The sequence below is a fragment of the Aplidium turbinatum genome, chromosome 15, assembly GCF_918807975.1.
Source record: "Aplidium turbinatum chromosome 15, kaAplTurb1.1, whole genome shotgun sequence".
NCBI lineage: Eukaryota > Metazoa > Chordata > Ascidiacea > Aplousobranchia > Polyclinidae > Aplidium > Aplidium turbinatum.
The window spans coordinates 14,734,882-14,755,088 of record NC_137486.1 but is presented as its reverse complement, the minus strand read 5'-3'; the positions used below and the strand labels follow the sequence as shown (position 1 = coordinate 14,755,088).

Sequence of the window (20,207 nt, the reverse complement as noted above, 5' to 3'; positions counted from 1 at the left end):
GCGTTATCTTGACTTTTTAGGTGATCAGTATGGTGGCACTGATGAGCCTACTTTTCAGAGTTTGTTTGAATTTGTAGTACGGGAGGAAACGCGTAAGTCGACTGATTTTAGCATTATGCTAATGGGCGATTCTGGTGAGTCGCAGCAATTTAAAAAGTTTGGCAAAGGAAAATTGCCTTCATGTCCGGTTAGGCAGACGTCCGTAAAACCCCATGATGATGTGATGTCAGGGAGTTCGCAGTACTCGACTGTTGTTGGCGCACCGCGCGGTGGTGAAGCCAGACGTAAAAACCTACCGGCATGCATTTGTTGTTCGTCACGTGGTCAAGTTGAATATCATTTTTTGTCTAATTGTAAAGAATTTTTGCGCTTGACACCTAAAGATCGGAGAGATGTCATTGTGAAAGCTGGCAAATGCTTGAATTGTTTGCGCCAGCATATGGTTAGGAATTGCGTTCATGCAAATAACTGTCGTAAGTGTGGGCCTAACAACGATAGGAAACACTATTTTCTTCTGCATGATTTTTATGTGACGTCACGTGATTCTCTGGATTCGGTTGGGAAAGATGATGCTCGTGCCAGAGTTCCTGTGCGTAATGTTAAGATTGGAAATGTTAAAGCAGCCTTTAACCGCGTTACTGCTGCTCGTGTTTTGAATCCAATGACTGGCAAATCGAAGTTGGTGTATTGTCAGCATGATCCTGGTTCGCAGTTGACGTTTGTTTCGAGTGATTTGGTGTGTGAACTTGATCTTAAACCGTACGATAAAGCGTCGTTTAAAATGGATACCCTGGCTGGTCAGAAAGCTACTTGTGCTGACCTTGTCAAACTCAACATCCAGTCGTTAGAGACAGATGAACTGTTTTGTGATATAACTTCGGTGGTTAACCCAGCTTGGGCTGATGATGTTAAAACTTTACCGCATAAACAAGATTTAAATGGTTTCCGTCATTTTCATGACGTGAATATGTTTCATTTGAATGATTGTAGTACTGTAGATGTACTGATTGGCAACGACAACGCTTATTTGATGTGTGCAAAAAAAGAGCGTGTTGGTGAAAATCGTAGTGAACCACATGCTTTGCTCACTCCTCTCGGCTGGTTGGCTTGTGGTGGTAAGTCACCCTTAGATGAAAGCGTTGCTAAAGTGTGCAGAGTGCAGACGTCTTCAGAGTCGGATGTCATCTCTGGCTTTCAGCGTAAAATTGAGTCTCGTGATATGGAAATAGCAGACCTGAATAAAGTCATTCAGGATTTGACGTTGCAAAATGAAACCTGTGAATTGTCTCGCAATGATAAGTTGGCTAGAGAACTTGTTGAACCGAATATTGAGTTGAAAGATGGTCGATTTGAGATACCTGCTCCGTTGAAGGAAGATATTGATCTACCTAACAATTTTGTGTTGGCGTCAGATAAAGCTGCTGCTTTAAGAAAGAAAGCTTTAAAACAACCTGAACTTCGTGATTTCCTTACTGACACCATGAAAGATCTTAAATCAAATGGCTATATTGAGCGTACTGGTGAAGCAGGAAATGTCAAGGGATTTGAATGGTATTTACCATACTTTGTTACGTCACAATTAAAAAAGCGCATTGTTTACGATGGCAAGTCTGAATTTCGAGGAACTTGTGTTAATGATGTAATGTTTTCGGGTCCTGACTTGTTAAACCCTCTGGTAGATGTCTTGGCTAGATTTCGGCTTGGTAGATTTGGTCTCATGGCTGATGTGACTAAATGCTTCTTTCAAATAAAGTTACCTGAGTCGCAAAGGGATTTGTTTCGTATATTGTGGTTTGAAGATGATGACCTTGAAAATGGTAGGATGGTACCATTTCGTTTTTGTGTACACCCTTGGGGAATAAAGAGTAGCCCGTATATCGCTTGCTTGGCTATAAAGAAAATGATCGAGCAGAATCCCAGCAGTGCTGGTGAATTGACTCTCTGCTATATTGCAAATAATATGTACATGGATGATTTTATATTTTCGGCTGATAGCTTAGAGGAAGCTCAGCAAATCACTCATGAATCAATTGCTTTGTTTGATAGCCGTGGGTTTAAACTTGGTAAGTGGAGTGCTAACAAGGAGGCTATGATTGTCTTGCCAAATTTGGATAATGAGATGCTTTCACCTTTGATTCGTGACATTGACTTTCAGACTGAAAATATGACTTTGCCATCAGCGAAGACATTGGGTTGTGTGTGGCAAACCGAGTCTGACGAGATGCGTATCGCATGTTCCTTAAAGCCCTTAGCTAAACACACGCGCCGAAGTATGCTCAGTCAGCTTGGACAAAATTTTGATCCGCTAGGCTTTGGAGCGCCATTTTTTCTAAAAGCACGCCTTATACTTCAGCAATTGGCGATAGACAAGTTTGATTGGGACACCGAGGTCCCTGATAGCTTTGTTAAAGAGTGGGAGTCGTGGCTTCGCTCTTTGGACCTGCTTAAGGATTTTTCGTTACCGAGATGGTATTTTGCAAACTCTGGTGTGTGCAGTCCGGATGATATTGTTTCATATCAATTGCATGGGTTTAGTGATGCTTCGAATCAAGCTTTCTCTTCTGTTGTTTACTTACGTAGACTGGTTAACGGAGTTCCGAGTGTGTCTTTCGTTCTGGGTAAATCTACCATTGTTGTAAAAAATCAGTTTTCTTGGCCGATAGCTAGGAAAGAGCTTGTTGCCGCTTTGAATACAGCAAGACTCGTGAAGCAGGCCTACGAGGCATTGAAGATGCCCGACTGCCTTAAGTATTTTTGGTGTGATTCTCGTACTGTGTTGCAGTGGGTTAAAAACCCTGATTTACGTTTGAATAAGTTTATTACGCGTCGAGTTGAGCATATTTTATTGTTGTCTGGAGCCCAGGATTGGCGTTTTTGCCCTACCGATATGAACCCAGCTGATGTTGGCACAAGGCCAAATCTTATTACAAAGAAAGAATTTCGAGAGTTGTGGTTAAATGGTTCTAGTCTTCTCTACCAGTGTGAGGAAATTCCATCTGTAGAAAATGCCACTCCAGTACCTGTCCATAGCCTATATCTTCGTGACGAAGAGGAGTCGCTTGACGTTGGACAGGGTGGTCTTCACAGATTGATCGAGGCCGCACCTTCTTTGTATGTTATGAAAAAGAGAATCGCTTATTTGGTTGCTTTTGTTGAATTTTTGTGCTGTAAAACGAGAAAGCGTAGCTTTGTGAAGCCAAAACTGGATGCATCTTAACAGTGCTTCAGAGTTGGCTGTGAAGTTTGTTCAGAAGAGCGTGTATGGCGATGTGGTACATTTAATGACCAAACGATCGCCGGATGTCCTTGAGGAAGTGATAAAGCGAGGTAGTGTTGGCGCTTCGCAACGTGAGAAGGAACGGTTGAAAGAATTACGTTCACTTAAAAAGTACAGACCTTGTGTAGATGACGCTGGTGTAATCCGCATTGAAGGGCGCTTAAGTAATTCTCCCGAGATCTCTCTTGAAGCAAAGCATCCGATTGTTTTGCCTTCGAAGCACCCCTTCACTAGGCTTGTTGTACTGTCGCATCATAATGGAAATGCGCACTGTGGAGTACAGCACACTTTGTTGTCTACGCGACAGAAGTTTTGGATCGCTAATGGTAATGCCTCCGTGAAGAGGTATCTTAATGACTGTGGTGTATGCGCGATTGAGAAAGCTCGACCTATAAGGCAGCTCATGTCTGATTTACCTTTGTCTCGCACAACTGCGCATAGGAAACCCTTTTTTGATTGCGGCTTAGACTATCTTGGACCTTTAACTTTCGTTGAAGGTAGAAGTCACAAAAAAGCTTGGGGACTCTTGTTCACATGTATGGCATCTCGCGCTATTCATGTTGAGCTGGTTACGTCATTGTCGCTGAGTGATTTTTTACTTGCCTTTACAAGGTTAACAGATTTACGTGGGCAGGTTAATGCTATCTATTCCGACAATGGAAGTACCTTTCAGGCAGCATCTAAGAAGTTACCCGAGTTGATAGGATCAGCTGAATTTCACAACGCCCTGAGACAGAGAGAGATAAACTGGGAATTTATACCTCCGTATGCTCCGGCGCAAGGTGGCGCCTGGGAGGCAATGGTTAAACAATTTAAAATTGCATTTTTTCACATTTTGGACTCTTCAATTCGTAAGCCCAAATTTATTGAACTGCTTACGTACACAGGCAGTGCCGTTCGGATCGTGAACGAACGCCCTTTGGTACCTTTGAGTGACGACCCTAGGGATTTTACTGTCATCACCCCTGCCTCACTTTTGACCCCATACTTAGACCCATACTGTGCTGTTGGGCAACCACATGATCGTGACCAACTAAGAAGGGATTATCGGTTCAATTTGTCACTTTCTCATCAGTTTTGGAGTAAATGGATCGATTTTTACTTGCCAGGTCTTCAGGGCCGGAAAAAATGGCTAAAAATGGCCGAGAATTTGGAGCCTGGTCAACTTGTAGTGGTAGGTTCTCTCCAGGACATTGGTAAACGTGGGAAGTATCAACTTGGGAGGGTGCATGAGGTAGTTCCACAAATTAGGAAAGGGAAGCCTGTGGTTCGTAGAGCTAAAGTTGCCGTCTGCAACTATGATGAGAGTACGGGGAAAGTGAAAGTAGACTATGTGTTGAGGGATATTTCGTGCCTCGCCCCCGTAAAGAACACCTAAGTGTTAGGGTTTGAGCCTGGTTTTGTCTGCGGTGGCCGACACTTGTCTGAGCCCAGAACAGTCGGTTATTATCGCAACCATGGTATATAGCGTCATTTTTTGCGTGTACCTAATACCTATGGTACCAATTTCATGTATCGTCGTGTTTATTCTTATTGCTGTTCATTCTTTGCATGCCCTTTGTATTTGCGTATTAACTTAAACGTGAGTGATTCAAACAATTTGTGTATCATGTGTTTTTATTCATTGGCTCACAATTGTCGTCAATTCTTTTTTAGTTATGCCATGTCAGACTGTCATAACTAGGGGCCGCTATGTTCCAGACGGTTGTTCGCCTGGTCAAACGTCATGTAGAAACCGTTCGGGTCTACTGAATATTACGTCATGGAAATTCCTAAAACATGAGCCAAAATTGCACCATCGTCCGTAAGACTCGTGTCAAACCTGTTTAAACCTGTTTCAGTTGAATCCTGTTTGGACATGAAATGCTGCGTCACGCACTGCTGGCGTGCCTTTGAGTTATCACAAATTTTTCTGATTCATTCTTGAAGTCGTGTGTTGGAAGTCGGTCGCACATTTAACTGGTTTATTTGGTGCTTGCTAGCTGGACAAACTCTCCGTCTTTTATCCAAGTAATTTGTATTGTAGTGACAGTTTTAGAGGTGTACGGCGTTGCACCCCCTCGATTTCGATAGCCGCGGGCTAATTTTACTGGAATACACCTTTGAATAGACGTTTCGAAAGTGTGTTTATTTTTCGGTCATTACGTACAGACGAACGGATTCGGGAATCTTATGTTACAATTTTCCCACGAAGAGATTATGGTTTACCGCTGTGACCACAGTCATAGAGTCAGCTTCCTTGTTTTTAATGTGACAAATGTCAAGCTTCGGCAAATTATGTTTTTGTTATTTTTCTAGTTTTCCTTTTGTTACTTTGCCGTTCACTACATGTTTGCGCCAGCAATGAAAAATAAAAATAAATTAAATATATCTGAACTTATTATTTTGAGAGTCTTCAAGGCATTTTTAAAAATGAATTTTGATGTCAGAGAAGACTCTACCAAATAAAAATTTGCAACAAAATACAAGTGATACTTAAACAAACACGTTTTTAAAGATGGGCTAGGCCTACCTAAAACACAATTTGAACTTTTGAAGGCACTTCGCAGCAGCCAGCTTGAATAAATTCTATACCATAGCGATACAGATCAGTGCAAGGCAATTTAAATTTTCAACTTTGCTGACTCCTGGCCTGAAAATTTCCTTAGAAATTTCAGTGTTTCAAAATAAAATTAAAAAACCTCAATTTAAAGCTTTTTTTTCAAAAATTACCAACCAAATTCTACTTTATAAAAAAAAATTGATTTTGTTTTGTAAAATTTAAATTTCCCTAAATATTTCCCTAAAACAAGCAATTCCCTAAAAATTTCCCTACAGCCAAAAATTTACTGCAAATTTCCCTAATTTAGGGAAATTTCCGTAAAAGTGAAAACACTGCCGTTGAAGATGACCACTTTGAGATTTTGGATATTTTCTTGCGGTGTTGCCATATAAAACAATACGATCAAGTTTTAACACATTTTATCTCGCAAAACTTGTTCCTTTGTAGTTTTAAGCAGTTTTTGATAATTTACCAGTATGTAAAAAGATACTTTAGTTGTTTAGTGACACACTTTATTGAATTATGTTAAAAAATAGTATTTTTTTTTGTAAATGGCAACATGTGTTCTGCTTTGGACACTATGTAATAAAAGCGTGTGCCTTTTGATTGTTTGTACACGTTAGTATGCGTGATAGTGCAAGGCAACTAGGCTACTTTATATTGGAATATTGCCTGATCAATGAGTATAAAGCCTTTCCAATTGAGAAGAGAGTATATACTGATTTAGATACAATTCAAAGTTGTAGTAGGCCATATTAGGCTAATGCCTGACAGTTCTTAGCCTACAATCTTGTAGAAGACTAGGCTATAGCTTGTGGCGAAACCAACCTAGCCATTGGTGACTATCAGTACAATAGTTGCAATGAAATGATTATTTTGGTTCAGTTTTAAATCTACAGAGTTTTACTATGGTGTAGAGAGGGATGGAGCAGGGGCCGGTCATGACGTCACTATATAGGAATTTTTTACTTTTTCTCTTTCAAAGCAAAAGACGAGAAGAGTGCCTATATAAGTTCTAAAATCTGCAGCTATGTTCAATTGATTCGGTGGCGCGTAGGATAAGTCTCCGGCTGGTGCTCCAGAGGGGATGAGTTCGATTTTTTAACTAAAGTTTGACCCGAAGTGACTCAATCGTTAGGCTTCTGCTTTTTTGTGGTCAATTTTTAATTTGAGTAGCCTACAGCCCTTTTTTTTATGTTTTTTCAAATATGAGTAATAAAGCTACAGTTTTTTAATTTTCTTGAATTTAAGAATTTTTCTTGATAATTTTGCGTTTGTCACATCCTCTTATGACAAACGGAAAATTGCCCAGAGAAATTCTCAAATTCCAGAAAATTAAAAACTCTAACTTTATTACTCATAGTTGAAAAGATATAAAAAATTGCGCTGTAGGCTACTCAAATTAAAAATTGACGACAAAAATACAGCAGCCTAACGATTGAGTCAATTCGGGTTAAAATTTAGTTTAAAATTAAAAATAAAAGAACGTGTCCGCGTATTATCAAACTCATTCCCTCTGGAGCACCAGCCGGAGACTTATCCTACGCGCCACTGAATCAGTTGAACATAAGTGCAGATTTTAGTACTTATATAGGCACTCTTCTCGTCTTTTGCTTTAAAAGAGAAAAAGAAAAAAATGCCTATATAGTGACGTCATGACCGGTCAAATAGTGTTTCAGATTCAAAGACCGGCGCCGGTCAAATAGCCACTGCCTTTTAAAAGCGATTATTTTTCTGAATTTATTCTTTAAAAGCACCAAGTTTCACATCCATTTATTACAGGTTTTTAACAACATGGTGTCTATCGTTGCCATTTTTGCTGCAATCGGCTACCCAGAAACAAACAAATTGTATAGTCAGTTCATATTTACACCTTTTTTAACAAGTTTTGTTTTTCTGCCGTTTGCCATAAATTGCACATTTGCATTGTCAAATATACAAATTATATTGTTTTATTTTAGATGACAAACTGTACTTTGGCACTTGTCAAGCATACCTGAGATGCACGATCTATCGCTATGTAAACAATCGCGTTTTATTGCAAGCTAATCCGGCCAGAAACGGGCATTCAGGATTTAGCAGTAAGTTGGGCTTGTAATGGTTGAAGGAAGCCACTTTCTTTTTAAACTTTCTGCTATTATCTGTAGGCTATATACATTATACTGTAGAGCCGAGTTATATCCTTTTACCACTCCAAGTTGACGATGTTTCCCATAGATGTAAGCTTATACGACAAATCAGTCGTTTTTTAAAATTGATCTCGTCACCCAAGACAGGTACACATTCTGGTCCATTAGGTCCTAATCTCGTTCATTTGGTCACGTGTTCAACTGTTCATCAATTTACTACAAAAATAGAAAATGTAGCCTCACCTGGCTTTTTGATTAAAGGAATTAGGTAATTGTAAAAATAGCAGTTGCAAGTGTTGTATCATGCTTTAATCAGGGAGCCGGAACAATTTTGACTGGGGGGGAGGGGGCAGGATTGTGAAAAAAGGGCACTTTTGTGGCTAAAAGGCCATTTTTTTTTTTAAGTTTTAAGATAAGATATAGCGACAATGTTCATTTATCAGCTGATTAGACCTATCGAGTAATGATACAAGTGTCCGGTATACAAAGAACAATGGCACAGAAGGGCATCATGCTATGTTATAATGATGTTACCTACTGTGATACACAATTTTGTGTGGTGAATATTATTTTGGGGCAACGATGAAAGATTATGATTAGGCTAAAAGTGAATAGCAGAAATTGTTATATTGCAAAATTTGCAGTACAGTAGCTTGCATGACCTCAAAAGGGCACCATTGCCCCCCTGACCCCCCCATCCACAGAAAAATTGAGGTCAAGGGGCTTTCGCCTCCTTGCCCCTCGCTTCCGGCGCCCCTGGTTTTAATCTGATAAACTGACTAATTTAATAACTCTGTTATTTGTAAATGATTAAATTTTGGTGTTTAGATACGGTCTTTCATAGCATGTATGCGTCAGAGGGTGCAGAAGACAGGAAGATTTATACGTTTTTTACGGACACTAGCAATGCGTTTATAAACGACGGTTTCGGAATGAATCCTAGTTCTCCTGTTGAAAGCTATGGAATGGTTGCCAAGCTATGCGAGGTCAAAATAAATAATTCTTATTCAGCTTTGTGAGATAAACATAAACATTTATTTATGACTTCTTGCTGAAGAGTTTGCCTTGTGGCCTGCAAAAATAGATGGTCTAGACCAGGGGTCACCAACTTTTTTTGCATGCGGTCCACTTTGGCACTTAGGAGAGCTGTGGCGGGCGCACTAATAAAACTTTAGGTAGGTTGACTCTTATGCTAGAAAAGAAGCATTTTGTACCCAGTATCCAGCGTTACATGTTGTTAATATTTATCTTAGAATACCGCAGCAACAAAATTAGTCGATCAACGCTACTGCCAGGCCAAGCTCCTTTAACAACAGTTTTAAGTTCTTTAACAATGCCTAATAAACAAGGCCGCTTGTCTTGCGCACTTATAGCGAGGCGAGCGATTTCGTCAGAATATTCATCGCCAAGCAAGAGTAGTGTTGTCACTTCGCTTCACAAAAGTAAGGATGGTAGAAGTAGAGGATTGCTCACTCAAAAGTGAGGTGGACAACTGGAGGGTCACAATGTTCTGACAAACTTTGATGCAACTACAGCTTGAGGTCTACTGCCATAAGTCGCATACTCAGGTGCAGTTTATATGACCTGCCCACGTGTGTACAAAATGTGTATCGCCAAATAAAGGTAGGGAATATGTGATGTTCATTTAATAGTATTCAAGTCATGATAATGCAGGGACAGACTTCACGCAACAGTAGGTAGCCTCAAACTCCTGCAGTGAGGTTTTGCAGATTTTCTTGCATCCAAAATTTTAACCAAATATAGCAATTCATTTGATGAGAATGAATTTACCTAAAAGAAAAGAAAACGTTGTGCAGTTATGCTAATTTTTAAACTTCTTAGTAACCCTCCAGTTGTCCATTTCGTAGGAAAAATCAGTAAAGTGAGTCGTCCCGATATTCTACTGTCCCTACACAAAAAATATCTTACCATTAACAGTTCAGTAAACATGGAAATGTTTGACACATTGCAATACAGGCAACAATAGTGACCTGCAAACATATCAGCGAAAAATAAGTTCCAATAACATGGAGAAACAAACCAGGCTCCATGACACAAACGCTTGCGGAAATCACTGAAAAAACGTTTCTATCGTAACTCATGAACAGTGTTCCTTCTGAAAAAGCAATGAATTGGTTTTTCATCCTTTTTGTGGGATTCTATAAAACCGTCTTTCGTTGATTATTAGACCAATGTCACTTGCGGTGCTTATTACCATGACAAGAATTGTTGATAAACAACATTTTGCAATACTAAGCTAAATATTTTCATAATACCAGAAAAAGTCTTTAAATTTATATATAATATTTTACCAATTTATTATAAATTGAGTTGGCACACCGACTTTGGCACACCAACCTATTTTGCCAACAAAAACTTGCATAAAGGAATACTGCTCGGGAAACCCAATAACGGTGAAACGCACACTAGTGTTTACAGGACATTTACAAACTTAAAATAAGCAACCCTATGCTCACAGACATTTTCGAAATTCGAAAACAGACGTTTTAATCAACCACTGGGACAGTGTGGCTGGACATCGCAATGGAATAACTTTGAACAACCCCTACCTACAACTAGAATCTGATTGGTAGGTCGGTGGAATCGTATGCAAAGCGAAAATATGCTTCCCGGAAAGTATTTTTTGCCTTCATGCTGTTTAACTCCTCTAGAAAAGTATTTTTGGTTATACTTGTGCGCTGATACCGTTTGCAGGCCGCCAGTTGGTGACCCCTGGTTTAGACTAGATCAGTGGTTCCCAACCTGTGGATAAATTACCCCGGGGAGTAATATGCGATACTTCGGGGGGTAACGCGGCACCACAACCATGCTAAAAAATAAATTTTGTTCTCCATTACAAGCAATCACTCCAAAAAAAATTTTTCATCTAAAGTACGAGCTGCAGTAACAAAGAATGATTGCCACCATTGCCACCAGCTGCAAAGGGCTTTTGTTTTTTGTTTGTGACGTCGCAATGCATTCTGCATGTTTGTAGCATATTGTATTCCGCTGGGCTAGTTGCCAGTTCTGCTGTTTACCGCGGAATTTGGTTAGAATACACTAAAAACGTTATTTTTTCTTGCAGTGATTGTTTCTAAAATCTTACTAAAAAGTAATGAATAAAGCAATAGAACTATGAGCATATTGGTTAAGTTATTTTACGAAGTAAAATATCAAGAGAAATATGCCATAATCGCTACATTTGTTTGGGTAACATCTCAAAAAAGGTTGGGAAACACTGGACTCTAGACACTGTGCAAAGGTAGGCTCTTTAAAGGGATACTAAAGGAAAAACCTGACTTGGCGATTTTCCACATTCTTTCTGTTTAACATGCTACCATAAAACGATTTTCAATAAAATTTTGCCCCATTGCGGTCTGACCACCATTGCGCACGTGCTTTTGTCAGAGCTTTCAAAACGAGATAGGGCTTGAGCAGCGAAGCGTGCGACTGTACAGTCTGCGTCACTAGAGACTAGCAATCAGCTGATCTCGCAATAATTGTTACTGCGGCGATTTGACTGTAGGCTATGTTTGTACGTACATCAAAACATCAGATTTCAACATCAAAACATCAGATGTGGTAACGTGGCTTCTGTTATTGCTGTCTTTTGTGACGTATTCTCGAGCAGTGTTTGCACTTTTGGTTATTTTGAAAAAAATTAAAATAAATGAAACATTGTACTTTGGGCCTTGCCAGCGCCACTGAAAACAAATTTTTTTCGGCACTTTTTCTTGAAATGTGTTCTTGAATGTTCAGTTTATGCATTTTAATGCTTAATTCTCGTTTGAAATTTTCATTTAGTAGGCCTTTAACATAGGACAGTTTTCCTTAAGAATCAGCTGATTTCAGTCATGCGACTCAGCACGTGATATTCTGACCGATCTACTCGAAAAAATTTTGATACAAGCAAAATTAAGTGAATGTATCGCCACAAGCAGCGTGGCCTAATGGGTTAAGGTTGGGGCAAGGGAATAGTCATTTCGATTGCGTGGGTTCGATTCCCACCCTCTGCAAATGTTCTTTTTTCTTCTGCAACTGAACTGAGTGCAAGAAGGATCCTAATGACTGTGATCAATTGAGTTTATAAGGAAAGTTGTCCTAACTTTCTTAACCAATGCGCCGCGGCGCAATGGTGGTAGCTGGTTCGCACAGAAAACTGTCCTATGTTAAAGTGCCTACTCGTGCACAGGGCTGCGATTTTTTCTTATCAAACGACCAAAAATTCTGCGTTTGTTTGTCGAATAGTAACATGACGTCACAAGAGTCAGATTATAAGCGTTTGGCCGCGAGTTATCGCACAAGTTGTGTGGTATCAGAGTCACTTACTTAAGCTTTTAATCGCACGCTGGTTGAGTGATTGCAAAGGAGTATCAAGCTCTAAGTTATGTACCTACCGGACATGTATACAGCCCTCAAAATTAGCTTGTATCTACGACGGCAAAAACATTGCCGTCGCCAAATCAACAAACCTTGGATTACGGCGGCAATTGCCGTATGCTTTAATGTTTAATGAAACGAAATTTTATGCGCTTCATCGCGTGCCACACGGCGGTAGCCCAGAGCATCACGCAAGCTATTTTATGCGCTGACAATGCTCTTGTGAACTGTAAAAAGTTTGCAACCTTATAAATACCAGCTTATTGTTACGCAAAAGTTATTTTTTCATCAAATGCTTATTGTTTACCGATGTCATTGCGAATATAAATTATGGTGAAAGAAGACAGTTAAAAAGTAGAATTTACCTGCTATAGATTATTAAACAGAAGGAAAAGTTAGTGTGGTATTTTGCAAAATTTGTAAAGAATTTTATGACGGAAACAAATTGGAATTAGAAAAGCTACGGGGTCAGTTAAAAAAGTAGTACGAAATTCGATAAATGGTTCTTTGGCAGTAAAGTAATGCTTCCGATCATATGGCATCGCACGTTCACGAACGGGCAGTTTTGCGTCTTCAAGTATTCTAGTGCCGACGCGACAACCTCATCCTCCGATACAACTTCTGATAATTCCGATTCTGACAGCTAGTTCTTTATCAAACAGACTCGTGTTTGCACGCAGTATCCCAATTGTGCCGAAATTATGTTAGTGTAAACGTAAATCGAGGCAATCATCTCGCAGTGAGCTATTAATTTGTTACCGGTACCTGGTTGAACAATTAACGTTATTTTATGATAATTCAACGTCGCTAGATGTCGAATTAACGTAAAACAAACGTAAATTTCTTCTTGGGCATTGATAGGTAGGCATCAAAATTCGTTGTTTTTGCATTGACTTCACGTCTGTAGACGTTGAATCAATGTAAAATGATGATTTTTGCTGTCTGGGTAGCCTACGCAATATAATCCTCCAGGAAATTTAAATCGATTTGTGCTGTTAACTTAATTTAAAGGTAACCCAAAATTAACTTACTTTCCCCCCTGAGTTATTTAAGGTGAATTAACGCAACAGCGTGCATATCGCTACTTTTGGTACTATTACATCACAACAAATCAAACAGTGCGGTCTTGATAGACTACTCTAGTATATTTTTCGCTTCTCGTTTTTTCGATTCAACGTCTGCAGACGTTGAATCAATGTAAAAACGACGGGTTTTGCTAGCTGAGTTGTGTGCTTTTGTGAATGCAAGTGCAAAATTGCCCATTACGTAATCACAGAAACATTTTTAGTCGAAGGAAGTCGAGTTGCAACCGTGTTTATCTGTCTACCATTCTTTATTCACATTGCAAAAAAAATTCTCCATTCTTGGAACAACAAGTGCATAAGTCAGACATAAATACAAACTTGCATAGACGTTGACAAGTAAAAGTAGCCTACTTCAAAGAAAGTTAGAAACCCGTTGTGTCCAATAGCACGAAACGTGTGTGGCGAAATATTTGATGCCAGGTGTTAGAATTTCGATCAAAGCATTTTCTCTCAGTGTTCAAAATGTTCCTTTCCATAAAAATAGCGGCTTTTTTCATTTGTATTTCTGAACGTCTGGCCGGAAACTAGGCTGTTTTCTACATGTGAAAAACTTTCATAGCAAGTATCCAACAGTCATTTTACCAGAGCAATATTGTTAATTATGTCAAACGGCGAAATACAAACTGGCATAGACGTTGACAACTCTACGTAGCCTAGGTTATTTCATCTATAAAAGAAACCCGTTGTGTCGAATAGCATGAAATGTGTGTTGCGAAATGTTTGATGCCAGGCGTTGGAACTTCGATCAAAGCATTCTCCCGCAGTGTTCAAAATGGTGGCGCTGACGCCTTGGGAGTTTCTCGTGTGAAGCGTCGCGTTTAGACCTTGCTTTGAAGTACCTGGCGCAAGAAAGTTTACGTAAGTCACCACTCTTATGATTGCATCATGTGATGCCCCCCCCCCCCCGATTGTTCCTCGACCTGACGATGTTTAGTCCTCTCTCATTTTTTTCCTTTTTATTTCCCTTTTTTTCATTTTATTTTTTCGTAACGCACGGCGTTTGTTGAATAGTGATGGCGCGTGTCGAGTGACCTCGTCACCGAAAAAGGCAAAAATCGCAGCCCTGCCCGTGCAAAATCCTTCAGAATGCTAAAGGCTGAAGTCGATTGCAGATATAGTTTGCTTTGGTTCAACGTTTTCCTGTACTGTTTCTTTAACAGTTTTTATTGTTCAATTATTTCAGTGTTCAGTTCTTTTTTCATCTTGCAATTTGAATGTTAGCACATTGATAGTTGATAAAATAATACTCGCCAATAAAAACTATTGAATCTACTTACAGCCTATGAAGTCTGTGTCACCCTTACTGCGGATCATCAGAAGGTCCTTACCTTATTCAAATAGAGGCTCAAACAGAGGTTCTAGGCTCAAGTAGAGATTCAAATAAAGGTTCTGTTTGAATAAGGACTTTCTGATGATCCCCAGTAAGGGTGAAACAATCTGTAAAGGTTATTAGAAAATATTAACTGAATTTGATGCAATTTGCTTGGCTTTTTTAATTGGCATTGAGTAATTTTTGTAGTTTTAATATTTATTGTTTATAACCTATTCTATAGACATAGAGAATTCCGTTCAATGTTGTAATTTGTCGAAGCATTGCTTTCATTGTAGCCTACACCCGTTTGAGGAATACTCCCTTGAAGGAAATAGTTTTTTCTGTTTAGTTTTCTTAATACTTTCTTTCTGATGTTACGTGTTGTACACCACTTTACAAATTAGGACAGTTTATTGGTTCTTTTGTAGGCTGATGAGGGTGGAAATCGTCAATATTATCGTGCCCTTGTCACTTTTTTTACTGCACGACTCATATGCCCTTATCCCGGTGGCAAAATCAAAAGCAGTTCCAGCGCATATTTTAACGAATTAGGTGAGTGACATTAAAACTTCTTACAATCATTATTATAGTGATGATGGCTATAGTTCTAGGCCAGGGTGTTCCCAACCTGTGGTACGCGTACCACTAGTGGTACGCGGGTAGCCTAAAGTTGTTTTTTTCACAAAAACTTGGGTGTTGTTAATCTGGTTTTGTAAACCTATTCTTATTGTTTCGTATCATTACAATCCTCAAAATACAGGTCATAATGTCAATTGTCAACAAGGAACACAGTTGCTTTGCAAAGCCATACAACGCTGTGGGTCGTGGGACCATGGGCGTTAATTATGTCAAGTGATTGCTCTTGATATATATCATCTACTGTTTTATAGCTTAGCCTTAAGCTACAAATAGCGTTGAATTATGCTAGTTGTAAACTAAAAATAGATAGGAATAAATGGTCAGTAACAGTTACCGGTACAAGGAATGTTTACCAATACACTTCTGGCTCAGTATTGCCTCCTCATATTCAATGCTAGCTTACGGAATAGCATGTTTCGGCGAGTCCGATTCAGCAAGTTTCCTATTCGGCGAGAGCCTTTTTCGGCGAGTGCCCTATTCGGCGAGTTTTTGAAAGGGAATTATTGGGTACCGTAGCCTAACTGTTTTCACATCGTTTTAACTTCGCTGAACGTGCAGAAAGGAATAAAAATAAAATGTTTGGACTATTAAATTAAAATTCGTCATGTCAGTTCAGTTGTTTTTATTTCTGACCATCATATCAAAAACAATACACGTCAACATGGCGAAGGTAGAAGCGACAAAATGCGAACGCTAAAACGTGCTTGAATTCGTCATGTCCGTTCAGTTGTTTTTAAGGTAGAAGCGACAAAACGCGAACGTTAAAACGTGCTTGTGACCGAAGTAAGTTTTTGAGTTAAAAGAAATTTGGCACGGTCGCAACACCTTCAGAAAAATTTAAGATGTGAAGGGAAAATAAAAAAAAGAAAATGTTACAAAAAAATCATGTTTATATCTATAAGTTAGTACTTTTAAATAGTTAAAATGATTAGTTTTTTATGTACTAAATTTATGTACCAGTTTAGTTTTAACTCATTACCCGACCCTTTTCAAAACTACTTTAAAAAATGCAACAAAATTCACCACTTTACTACTCGAAACTCGACCAACCTAGATTACTATTATTGTCGATACACCACCACAAAACTACAACGCTCAATAAAATACTCTGGCGCAAATATTTGGAATAATATACCAGATGAAATTCGCAAATCCTCCTTCACAACCTTTAAAAGAAAGTACAAAAAGAAAATTATTGACTCATATTAGGCAAATGCTAAATTACTAATCTGACTTGCAATTGCAACACAGGCTACTACGTTGGCCTACCTGAATTTTTTTAATTTCTTAACATCTTGGACAGCTTCACTGTTATTTATTTATTATTATGTCTTTTTCTCAATTAACCGATTATAATTAAGTGATCATTAATGAGTTAAGGGGTGGCTGCTTAACTTGAAGACTTTGAATGGTCACTTCGCAGCCTCCTGCTGTTGTGATGCTTTCATCATTTTCTTATTTTTAATTGTTATCATTTCAACAGTTTTGCTATGTACCACCGTACATTGTGTTTTGACTTGTGCATCTTTTTTGCAGCAGCTAATAAACATCATAGTTAACTAGGCCGAATACCGGGGTGGGTGGCCTATGTATCCTTCCCCAGAGGACGGTATTGGTTCAAGAGGAGACGCCGTCAGCAAGAACTCCTCTCTATCCAGGAGCGCCGGTGATTGAAAATCGATCACACACGTGGAGGCTCCGTCCCAATCGCTCCACAGGCTCCGTCTCAATCGCTTACATTGTGCGTCCGCTGTTAAGAGAGAATCAACTATCTTGGTTCTCTCTTAACAGCGGACGCACGATGTAAGAAAGAGATACGAAGAAGAATAGGCCTAGCTAAAGACGCTTTTAATAGACTACGACCTATTCTATTGGATCGCAAGCTTTCTATTCTTCTGAAGGTGTGACTTCTCAAAGTGTTAGTGTGGTCTGTTCTACAGTATGGTTGTGAAACATGGAACTTCAACACAGAAACTAGGCGTAACATTGAAGCAGCTGAAATGTGGTTTTACAGAAGAATGCTCAGAATTTCATATACTGATCACATCACAAATGCAGAAGTTTTAAACCAGGTACATCAAGATAAGGAACTATTGAACAACATAACTCAAAGGCAACTCAAATTTCTCAGTCACATTATCAGAAAAGAAGATTTCGAAAATCTCTGTCCAAGCGGCCGTCTTCTCGGGAAACGTGCTCGTGGCAGACAAAGAACAACATTTATATCCAATGGGCGTTCTTCCCGGCTATGAGCCCAGCCTCATGGGCGAAACACGTGTCTATCGCTGTCAATTCTTGCTACAAATCGGCTGCCGAGAAACATATTGTTGATTGGATGGTCTGAATGGCTTAGCGTGGAAGCTACACCGTTATGGTTGGCGAATCGCAGCTGCTCGCTGAACTAGTGAGTGCTCAGCCTTGTGCTGATAGCCGGGAAGAACGCCCCTTTCTTCACAATGTCCTCTGCCCTGGCGCCTGCTGGTTTTGTTGGCTCTTTCTTTGTTTCCACAAAGATAAGAGTTAAACTGACTGGTAAAGCGGTGGTCGAATAAATTTGTGGCAGAATACGGTGCGATACTGATGAGCCCAGCCTCATGGGCGAAACACGTGTCTATCGCTGTCAATTCTTGCTACAAATCGGCTGCCGAGAAACATTTATATCCAATTTCAATACATCAATCAGCCAACCAAGAACACTTTGGGACACTGCGCGACAAAGGGGACACTGGAAAAATTTACAGCATCTAGTTCATCAAAGGCCGCATCGGCTATGATACTGTTGATGATGATGAATAAACATCTATCTATCTAGTTTGGATCAACAAATGTGTGGCCTACAGCTTGGATTGAAAGGAAATTATCGGGTACCGTAGCCTAGTTATCCCTACCAGCAAAAATTTGTTCCAAGAACCCAGTTAGCCTAACAGTTCATTTTTACATTGTAGTAACAGAATGAAAAGGCTAACCAAATGTGTGGCCTATCGTTTTAATGTCGCTAAACATTGAAATCGTGTAGAAAAGAGAACTTTGATGACTAGGATACGTTGCAAACCTTACAGCAGCCGGCGGCCATGGCCGCTAAGTAGTGCTTGAATGACCGCTTGTGCTACCTCCTCCGTCGGCCAAGCTTGGCCGCCGGTTTCTTCTAGCCAATTATTTAATTTCGCAATAGAATGATCGTGGATTAAATGTCGAAAATATTTAGTATTAAACAGTGATGCAGAATTAGGTCAGCATATCATAGTCACTACTGTTGTATTGAATATATCCAGCTGCGATCACCAGCGCTGTAAGTCTTGTTTGCAATTCCCGATGTTTATTTTAACGAAGTGTTAATCCGAAGTGCTAATTTACATCGGCTGGCAATATTGTCGTTTTTATATCGATTCAATGTTGTCGGATATTGAATCGGTGTTAAAAAGGAGAACTATGTTAGTTGACATCCGTGGGTAAAACATGTGTCTTCATAGTTGAGAACGCTGTGCCTGTGGGTTAGTGACTTCACACCCTCAATTGTATTTTGGCCGCCGAGAAGGAGCTCTTGGTAGGCCACGATGGCTGCCGGAAAAAACACGAGTTTTAAGGCCTGCGTTGAAACTGAAAAACATTCACAGAAGCCCTTCGATACGTTGCATTTTTAAGATAATGTATTCAGACGTTGAATCAATGTTCAAATGAACTGTTAGGCTAAATGGGTTCTTGGAACAAATCGAAGGGCTTCTGTGAATGTTTCCCAGTTTCAACGTATCCTTGTCAGCAAAGTTCTCTTTTCTACACGATTTCAATGTTTAGCGACGTTAAAACGATGTAAAAACGGCAATTTTTGCTGGTCGGGATAACTAGGCTACGGTACCCGATAACTTCCTTTCAATCCAAGCTGCAATAAAAACAACTCAACTGAACTGACATAACGAATTTTAATTTAATATTTCAAACATTTTATTTTTATTTCTTTTTGCACGAATTTCAACGTTTAACGATGTAAAAACGGCAATTATAATTTGGCTACGGTACCCGATAATTCCCTTTCAAAAATAAAATTTCAAAAACTTGCCGAATAGGGCACCCGCCGAAAAAGGCTCTCGCCGAATAGGGAACTCGCCGAATCGGATTAGCCGAATCGGACTCGCCGAATAGTAGCAGACCCGCTAGCTTAGCATGCTGTTCCACAGCTACTGATTTTTCCTTCCACGTGGGAAAGCGAGCAGGGATTTTCAGTCATGATGAACATCAAGTAAAAAAATCGAAACCGACTGGGTGCGCCCGGAAATGACTTTCGATGTGCTGTTAACAAATTTTCACCGCTCATCGACTAATTGGTGGACAGTAGCCTAAACAAAAGTCTCATTAAATTTAGTTGTGATGTTCTAGTGTTTTTTAGTACGCCGATATAATTCTTCTGAATAAAATATCGATTGGCAGTAGGCCTACAGAGCGTCCAAATGGTACGTAACTATCAGACCTCAGACTAACAAGCGAAATGTGCAATGAAACAAAGCTAGAAGCAAAGCTTTTATACTTATGAAATGTATTTTGATATGGAAATTAGTGACCAAATTGACCAAGTTAAAAGCTGTGCACCTTGTGTGATCTGCAGAACACATCGGTCCAATTTAGATGACTGACTAAGGAAAACGACATTTGATACTACAGTAGCCTATTTGCTATTTCAAGAGTTTGGAGAGAACCCCGAAACCAGGGATATCTAGAGAAGGGGATATGAAAGTTCGCAGCGATTGCCTTATTTTCGTGACACTACCAGGGCGGTAGTTTGTGGTGCTTTAAACATGTGGTTCTTTTTAAAATCGTAGAAAGTTTTGTAGTGCAGCTGGTACAATGAGCT

The 20,207-nt window shown here is 39.5% G+C and overlaps 1 protein-coding gene across 4 annotated transcripts in view; it reads left to right on the top strand.

The window, feature by feature from the left end:
- The window catches only part of LOC145784646 (semaphorin-3C-like), a 110,247-nt gene that overhangs the window by 27,140 nt on the left and 62,900 nt on the right, over positions 1–20,207 (top strand). For all 4 annotated transcript variants that reach the window (XM_082596514.1, XM_082596511.1, XM_082596513.1 and 1 more), the window contains exons 6-8: positions 7,781–7,900; positions 8,777–8,934; positions 15,154–15,277. In XM_082596514.1, coding sequence (XP_082452640.1) covers positions 7,781–7,900; positions 8,777–8,934; positions 15,154–15,277 — 402 coding nt within the window. The remainder of the gene's footprint in view (positions 1–7,780; positions 7,901–8,776; positions 8,935–15,153; positions 15,278–20,207) is intronic.